The 9,314-nt window shown below is 48.1% G+C and overlaps 1 protein-coding gene across 7 annotated transcripts in view; it reads left to right on the plus strand.

Moving 5' to 3' along the window:
- Window positions 1-9,314, plus strand: part of TFAP2B (transcription factor AP-2 beta (activating enhancer binding protein 2 beta)) — a 113,886-nt gene that overhangs the window by 101,827 nt on the left and 2,745 nt on the right. For 2 of the 7 annotated variants that reach the window (XM_015417396.1, XM_015417398.1), the window contains exons 7-8: window positions 743-1,002; window positions 3,080-3,142. In XM_015417396.1, coding sequence (XP_015272882.1) covers window positions 743-1,002; window positions 3,080-3,120 — 301 coding nt within the window. In that variant the 3' untranslated portion in view covers window positions 3,121-3,142. Of the gene's footprint in view, window positions 1-742; window positions 1,267-3,079; window positions 3,371-9,314 lie in introns of those variants that run through there. The other 5 variants (XM_015417394.1, XM_015417399.1, XM_015417395.1 and 2 more) reach the window with 3 other exon arrangements.

Raw genomic sequence — 9,314 nt, forward strand, 5'->3', positions numbered from 1 at the left:
TGCATATTAGGCGACACCCCCCTAATGTAGCCAATCCTCCAAGAGCTTACAGTAGCCTCTGCAAGAAGAGCTCTGTAAGCTCTTGGAGGATTGGCTACATTAGGGGGGGTGTCGCCTAATATGCAAAGGAGCTCCTGCTACAAAAAGAACCCTCACCCCTCATGTAGCCAATCCTCCAAGAGCTTACAGTGGCCCCTGTAAGAAGAGCTCTGTAAGCTCTTGGAGGATTGGCTACATTAGGGTGTGTGTCGCCTAATATGCAAAGGAGCTCCTGCTACAAAAAGAACCCTGGGCAACACACCCCTCATGTAGCCAATCCTCCAAGAGCTTAGAGTAGCCCCTGCAAGAAGAGCTCTGTAAGCTCTTGGAGGATTGGCTACATTAAGGGGTGTGTTGCCTAATATGCAAAGGAGCTCCTGCTACAAAAAGAGCCCTGGGCGACACACCCCTCATGTAACCAATCCGCCAAGAGTTTACAGTAGCTCCTGTAAGAACTCTGTAAGCTCTTGGAGGATTGGCTACATTAGGGGTGTGTGGCCTAATATGCAAAGGAGTCCCTGCTACAAAAAGAGCCCTGGTCGGCTTAATGGTTAATCCGCCCCTGACGGACAGACACTGATGGACCAGTGGCCTGGCTCAGTAGAAGTCAGTTCCCTCTGTGCAAGGTGTTCACTATGGCGGCGTCTGCTCGTGTGCCCTATTTGGGCTCTCATTGTCTCCCTGTGTCATCCTTTCTCCCCAGGCAACTTTGTAAAGAGTTCACGGATCTCCTGGCCCAGGACAGGACACCCATCGGGAACAGCCGGCCCAGCCCCATCTTGGAACCCGGGATCCAGAGCTGCTTGACTCACTTCAGCCTCATCACCCACGGCTTTGGGTCGCCGGCCATCTGCGCCGCCCTGACCGCGCTCCAGAACTACCTGACGGAGGCGCTCAAAGGCATGGACAAGATGTTCTTGAACAACAGCTCCGCCAACAGGCACACTTCTGGGGAAGGACCAGGTAGTAAAACTGGAGAGAAGGAAGAGAAGCACAGAAAATGAAAATGTAAAAAAAAAAAAAGATAAAAAGGAAGCTAATGAAATTAGGGAAGACAAATGAAAGGAGAAGCAGAGAGGAAGAGAGAGAGATTCTTTGAACGGGAACTTTTTAATTTTAGCTTTAAAACAAAACAAAACAAAAACATTTGGATCGGGCTTTGGAAGAAGGACGCTAGCTAGGTCAGACCCACAGAGAATTTGTGTTGTTGTGGTTTTTTGTTTTGTTTTTTTAAAAAGAAGGACCTAAGTCAGAGGTGCACAATGGCGCGGGAATGGCTTTTACGAAGGAACTTTTGAACACAACCTCCAGGAGTTTCCGCTTCTGTCTCCCACAATCTTTTTTTTTTTTAATTGGGGGGTGGAGGGGTGGAGGGGGGGAAACAAAAACCGATCGTCTTCATCATCATAGGTGAAAGCAATCAATAACTTATTGAAAGTTTCATTTTGGGGCTCATGTCGATGCATAGTCCGCTCGTGTGTTAACCATTCTTTGAAAATAAGTGTCTCTTTTGTCTATAGTCGGGAAAGGAATGACCTTCGAAGGGGGTGGAATTGTTTTATACTGGATGGTCCAAAGCAAGCTTTCCTGATTTTGATTCAGATTCCCTTCCTTTTGAACTGTTGGCAGAACTCTTAGGGCCAAATCCCACCCAGCCTTTAAGTTCCTTAGGAACAGGAAAACCCAAACTGACTCTCAAGATCTGTCTGGACTGGTAGCCACTAGGGAGAAAGTCAAGCCACTGTAGGAACAGGTTCAGGTGAGCAGTGAACAAGTGAAAAACTCTGTTTATGTGGAAGCGTGTTTCAGATCGCAGGAGCGCACGAGGCCGTTCCCAAGTGCCCCTTGACAATACAGAGGAGCCTTTCTATAATTCTCCACGTTCTTTAGATGTTGAGCACATTTGAACCTTAACTCTTGAAGCTCCAATGGCTTTTTAAATTGGCTGTAGAGGCGGACGGGGTTTGTCGATAACGTCCAGTTGAGCATGACTTAGAATCGGCCTTGAACGTCCAGGACAGCGCCTTTCTTCCCATGGGGGAATCCCTGCTTAAAATGTCATGCAGCTATGCAAAAGTTGTGAGCGAACAGGACTAAGGGGAGCCCGATTCTTCCACTTGTGGACTGATCTTTCAAAAAACAAACAAACACACAACCCAAATGACATGCATTTGGCATTCGGATGTAACTTTTCCCCAGTGTAATGCTTCCCCAGTTTGGTGTAGTGGTTAGGGGCACGGACTGTAATCTGGGAGAACCAAGTTTGATTCCCCACTCCTCCACGTGCAGCTGCTGGTGTGACCTTGGGTCAGTCACAAGTTGTCTCAGAGCTGTTCTCTCAGAAGCAGTCCTTGAAAGAGCTCTCTCAGCCCCACCTACCTCACAGGGTGTCTGTTGTGGGGAGGGGAAGGGAAAGGAGATTGTAAGCCGCTCTGAGACTCCTTCAGGTAGTGAAGGATGGGGTATAAATCCAATCTCCTGCTCCTCCTCTTCTTCTAGGAGGAGGAGGAGGAGGAGGAGGAAGATAGCGGAGAACCCCCACATCCATCCCTGTGTTTGAAATCAGGAGGACTTCATTCGCGGGGAGGGCGGGGTAAAAATGCAAATAAATAAATAAATAACCCAGTTGGCTCAGGTCAAATGTTACAAGATTCCTGGTGCATAACCCGAGCTTCCTCATCTGCAAGAGTGTTCTTTGCCTTGCAATGAAGACACCTCTTCGGAATGCACCTGGAATAATGCTCAAATAGGTTTTTCATTGAAGTGAATAGGAAGTCCATTTGTATAAAAGCTCCATACATGCCCTGGAGTGCATATGAAACTCTTAGTCTTAGGGGTTCAATGCGCTTAGGTGCCAGTCTGCTAACTCGACAGGGATTCCCTCAGTTCCCTTAACACCAGTCTCTCAGAGCTCGTCCGCACACCCCTAATTCTTTTCTTTTTCTAGAAGAGTGTTAGTGATAGGAATGTCTTGATGCGTATGTGATTTCCTTCTCAGGACTCTGTACCCTTTTTTTTTATTTCCTTCTGTCTCCCAAAGCTTTGCCCGCATGGCTCATGAGCTTCTTCAAAGATGACTAGAACTCCCTACACATTTCATCAGGTACAGAGATGAAAATCCACAATCCTGACTCCTTTTCTTTTATTATTATTATTATTCAAATCAAAGCCAGCGGTGTTTTTGTTTTTCTCGGAATTCTGCCAGCGTACTTCTTTAAAGAAGCTCAAAGGGGATAGATTAAAGGAAGCACAGGTAACGGGGTAGGGCGGCGTGACAGGGAGAAGCCAGATGCTTTGGGGGCTCATGCGGAATGATCTTGCTAGCGCTGTACCCGCCAAGGTCCCTGCTGCATAGACTGCCCGGTGCCACTGGGGTCCCTCTAAGCTGTGGACTCTTGTGAGCAAAAATTCTACTTTGTGAGCTACTACCATTAAAGCTGTGAGTGAGCCATTTGGCTGCTGCTTCAATTAGTGTGCTCTGGAGCCATCTTTCCTGAGCTAAGACAAAAAGGTGTGAGCCGGAGGCTAAAAAACTGTGAGCTGGCTCACACTGACTCGGCTTAGAGGGAACACTGGAAAGGACTGTAGGCAGCTGTGAGTGTGGGCAGCGGGAGGGCAGGGGAAGGGAGAGACACACAGGCAGGTGGACAGGCGTGCAGGTGGGTGGGCAGGAAGGAGGGCTTGAATGGCTGGTTGTGGGCAATACTCCCTCTAAGCTGTGGATTCTCATGAGCAATGATTCTACTTTGTGAGCTTACTGGCATTAAAGTTGTGAGTGAGCGATTTGGCTCCTGCATCAATTAGTTTGCTCTGGAGCCCTCCTCCCTGAGCAAAGCCTCCAGCTCACACATTTTCATCTCCACTCGGGAAGGAGGGGCTCCAGAGCAAACTGATTTATGCAGCAGCCAAATGGCTCCCTCACCACTTTCATGCCAGCAGCTGACATAAGCAGACGTTTTGCTCACAAGACTCCACCGCTTAGAGGGCGCATTGGTGCTCTCCTAGCAAGGAGTTCCGTTTCCTCCAGGCGATTAAATGACTTTTCCGATCCTTGACTTAGACTACAAACAGCAAAAGGTGGGAGGGGGAATCAGCCAACCCCAGCGGTCCCTCACAGGCATGCAGTGTGTTACAGGCCCTCTTTATGAATCAGGTTGTCCGTGTCTCATCTCCTCATCCAGCAAGGCTAGTTAAACCCTGCTTAAGTGCCAGAAAATGAACCCGACCCTGCATGCTAACGGCTTGGGGAGATTTTGTGACTCGACTGTGGCTATAGTGTTTTCATGCTTTTTTTTTTTTTTTTTAAGAAAATGATTTCCCTTTTGTCGCAACCAGTGTTCCCTCTAAGCTGAGTCAGTGTGAGCCAGCTCACAGTTTTTTAGCCTCCGGCGCACACATTTCTGTCTTAACTCAGGAAGGAGGGCTCCAGAGCAAACTCCTTGATGCAGCAGCCAAATCGCTCGCTCACAACTTTAATGCCAGTAGCTCACAAAGTAGGATTCTTGCTCACAGCTTAGAGGGAACATTGGTCGCAACAGCTTCTGTCTATGCTCTCTATGAATAATTTTGGCCCAACGTAGGATTCCGAAAGACAGTAGGCTCAGGACGTCTCCGAGATCCTTCTGAGTGTATTACGTGGTTTTCACACTCGATTGATTTTTTTGGTGGGATTTCGTTCCACGTCATGGTGCTTTACGATAGCCGTGGCTCCCAGTTGTCTGGCTAAAGGTCCATCTGTTTCAAGTTACAGAAATTATTGTTGTTTTTTTATATAAAAAAGCGAGTTATGCAGTGTTGCCAACCTCCAGATGGTGGCTGGAGACCTCCCGCTATCACAACTGATCTCCAGGTGACAGAGATCGCTTCACCTGGATAAAATGGCCTCTTTGGAAGTTGGACTCTATGGCCTGATACTCCAGTGAAGCCCCTCCCCTCCCCAAATCCTGCACTTCTCAGGCTCCACCCCCCAAATATCGAGGTATTTCCCAACTGGGAGCTGACAACTCTAGAATTAGGTCCTTTTAAAAAAAAAAAGAAGAAGAAGAAGCTTTCAATAAACAGTCCCTTTATATGCTACATACTGGGCGTACCTACAGCCTATGTTGTCATGGTTAAACCCTTTCTACACATCTGATAAGGTGTGTTCCCCCTTGGCATGTGCATATATGCACATATACGTATACATGTTCTGTACCTGCCTTTCCCCACTGCATGCAGGTGTGATGGAATAACGCGTGCAGGCGCTTCAGCAATATGGGTGAACACTCTTTACAGGTGGCGGAATCACCGAGCAGTTTTTCATGCATTACACTTCAAAGCCGGTCCTAACGATGTCAGCTGATTTGTCCCCCCAACCGACGAGCCATGAGATGCGCTTGAAATTCAGCTGACGCTTCCGCATTTCACCTTTCTGCCTGTCTGGGGGACTGAGAGGTGATTCGTTCACAAGAGGAAGGAGAGGCCTGTTTGCACCACCTGGTTCACCTGGAGAACATTGTGTGGCCACATTCCTGAGCACCTATTAAGTGGAAGTAAATGTCATAGGAATCCCAGTTGTGTTGGTTTTTTAGCTGCCTAAGTAGCGCGGCTGAGCCCAGGCTTGCCCAGCAGAGTTGGCCATGATCCGTACTTGCATGGGAGACCAACAAGGACATCTAGGCTCGCTACATAGGGCTACCCATCTGCTCCTCTTGTGGCTGGAACATCCCCTAGATTGCCATGAGTCAGTTGTGACTCAGTGGTTCCTTCTCCTTCTCCTTCTCCTCCTCCTCCTCCAATCCAAGTATTCAGCTCTGATTAGTCCTTAAGCTCCACTTCAAAACCTACACATGTATGTGTATAGGAAGTTTTTTCACTTAGCAAGGTCCAAATATAGTTTCCTTTGGCCTGGTACAATCATGAGACAGATCCCACCCATTCCCTGATTCCAAAACAGACATACGATCTCATACAAAGAAATATATATATATATGCATTTCCGAAAAGTCGTAAGCTGACCATATCTTGATGACAGACTTGCAGAGTGGACCCGGTGAAAGGCACCATTCTGCTTCCCTTTGCTTTGCCCCTCCTGCCCAGCAACAGAAAAGGGTAAAGGTAAAGGTTTCCCTTGCTCGAAAGGCAGTCGAATCTGACTCTAGGGGGCGGTGCTCATCTCCATTTCCAAACCGAAGAGCCAGTGCTGTCTGAAGACTTCTCCGTGGTCATGTGGCCAGCCAAGGCGCACGGAACGCTGTCACCTTCCCACTGAAGTGGTACCTATTGATCTACTTGCCATTTCTTGCTTTCGAACTGCTAGGTTGGCAGGAGTTGAGGCCAGAGACAGGAACTCTCTCCGTCATACGGCACTCGGGTCTTGACCTGCTGAGCTGCAGACCTTCCGGTCCACAGCTTCAGCGTCTTAACCTCTGAGCCTCTGAGCTCAGTCTATAAACCACTAAGAACCTAAGAACATAAGAACATAAGAGATGCCAATGTTGGATCAGGCCAAAGGCCCATCTAGTCCAACACTCTGTATCACACAGTGGCCAGAAATACCAGGTGCCATCAGGAGGTCCACCAGTGGGGCCAGAACATTAGAAGCCCTCCCACTGTTGACCCCCCCCCAAGCACCAAGATGACAGAGCATCACTTGCCCCAGAGTCCCTATCTATACCTTGTGGCTAATAGCCACTGATGGACCTCTGCTCCATATGCTTATCTAATTCCCTTTTGAAGCCATCCAAGCTTGTAGCCACCACCACTTCCTGTGGCAGTGAATTCCACTGATTCCAATTGGGTAGATTTATTAGTCTGTTGCAGCAAAACTAAATGGGGCTCTACCAGAATCATAATGTCTATCAAGATGCCTTAAGCTTTCGTGGGCCAAGGCCGCCTTCTTCTGATGTATCATGTCGAAGGGACTCCTCACTTGTCAGATATTTATGTATGAAGCTGGTGATGGAGGAACTAATAGGGGCCATACAATGCAGGGAGTACAAGGTGAGACATGTAAAATCCAAAGGTCATCCATGGAAGTCCAGGCACCAATCACAGGAGCTGTCCACCTAAGTTAATGGAAATGTCTTATTGGAGTACACGGTTTTTATGATGTCACTGAAGCACTTTGATTCAGGAGGGACTCTGGCAGAATTCCCTGACAAAAACTGTGCCTAAGACAGCCCACACTTACCGGTGAGGTGACCTCAAGCCCAGTTGAAGCATTTGTAAATCTCACTGGTTTTTCCTGATAATTAAGTGCACACTGAACTCCTATTGATATAGATGGGATTTTCATGTGACCATAAGGACATCAGAGAAGCCAATGTTGGATCAGGTCACTGAAGCACTTTGATTCAGGAGGGACTCTGGCAGAATTCCCCGGCAAAAACTCTACCTAAGACAGCTGGTGAGGTGACCTCAACCCCAGTTGAAGCATTTGTAAATCTCACTGGTTTTTCCTGATTATTAAGTGCACACTGAACTCCTATTGATAAGCCATGTTGGATCAGGCCAGTGGCCCATCCAGTCCAACGCTCTGTGTCGCACAGTGGCTGAAACCCAGGGGCCATCAGGAGGTCCACCAGTGGGGCCAGAACTCCAGAAGCCCTCCCAGTGTTGCCCCCCCCCAACCACCAAGAATACAGAGCATCACTGCCCCAGACATAAGAACATGAGAGAAGACATGTTGGATCAGGCCAGTGGCCCATCCAGTCCAACACTCTGGCCAAAACCCAGGTGCCCTCAGGAGGTCCACCAGCACATCTTAGGGTTTCCTTTCTGCTTAGGTTTATGGGTTTCCTTTCCTCGATTTCCAGCATTTTTTAAAAAATGTATCTTATGTCATCCAACAATTGGAAAAGGAGGCAAAAAGAGGAAATATGCCTTTATGTTTCACATCACCAAAGAGTCACTGACTGCTCACTTCCTCAGATACAGCTAGAACGTGAGTCCGTCTGTCCCAAAGAATGTGTTTCCCCTGGGAGATGCTTACCAAGTTTGCTTTCAAAGTAAGCTGGCGTGTGAGCTTTTCCACAACTTGGCTTCTGGGTTGCTGGTCACCCTTCTTCCAGCTTAACCACAGACTCTTACACGAATGTTTAAAGTGCCGTTAAGTTGCTGCCAGCTCATGGCAAAGCCCTGTAGGGCTTTCAAGGCAAGAGATGTAGTTGGCCATTGCCTGCCCCTGCGTAGCAACCCCGGACTTCCTTGGTGGTCTCCCATCCAAGTACTAACCAGGGCCCACCCTGCTTAGCTTCCCAGAACTGATGAGAATTCTAACTAAGAAGATCCCTCCGCAGATTATCCAAGGCCACTGCTGTCCACCTTCCGTCATCCAAAGTCATGCCAATGTGCCACTCGAGCAGAAGGCTTAGAATCAATGCTCCCTCTAAGCTGTGGTGTCTTATGAGCCAAAATTCTACTTTGTGAGCTGCTGGCATTAAAGTTGTGAGCGAGCAGTTTGGCTGCTGCATCAATTAGTTTGCTCTGGAGCAATGTTCCCTCTAAGCTGTAGAGTCCTGCGAGCAAAAATTCTACTTTGTGAGCTACCGGCATCAAAGTTGTGAGCGAGCGGTTTGGCTGCTGCATCATTTAGTTTGCTCTGGAGCAATGTTCCCTCTAAGCTGTAGAGTCCTGTGAGCAAAAATTCTACTTTGTGAGCTACCGGCATTAAAGTTGTGAGCAGGTGATTTACCTACTGCATAAATTAGTGTGTTCTGGAGCCCTCCTTCCTGAGCTGAGACAAAAATGTGTGATCCGGAGGCTAAAAGACTGTGAGCTAGCTCACACTAACTCAGCTTAGAGGGAACACTGGCTCTGGAGCCAGCCTTCCTGAGCGAAGGCAAAAATGTGTGAGCCGGAGGCTAAAAGACTGGGAGCTAGCTCACACTAGCTCAGCTTGGAGGGAACACTGGTTAGACTCTTTTGATTACAGTAACAGGACAAAATAAATTGTAATTGAGTTGAAGTCTTTCTATTCTTTTCTGTTAACCTAATATGACTGAAAAGGTCGATGAGTCCCTGGGGGAGTAGCAACTAAGGGGTCGGTGCCCACACCAAAATGGCAGCAAGTCACAATTCCTAGCAGGTTACCCTGCCAAGCAATCAGGGATCCTGGCTGTTTCACAGTAAGGCTGGGCTCTGTGATGTTCTCAGAACGCATATCAGATCAATCCCACCTTGTAAACGCTAACATTCTTAATCCGAGGATGGGCGAAGATAGCAGTGACCTCCCACCTGGCTGACAGCTGGGCAGAAGCTGTGCCCCTGTAGAGCATCCATACCCTCCTCTTGGC

This window comes from Gekko japonicus, unplaced genomic scaffold (assembly GCF_001447785.1).
Source record: "Gekko japonicus isolate JY-2015 unplaced genomic scaffold, Gekko_japonicus_V1.1 scaffold2423, whole genome shotgun sequence".
NCBI lineage: Eukaryota > Metazoa > Chordata > Lepidosauria > Squamata > Gekkonidae > Gekko > Gekko japonicus.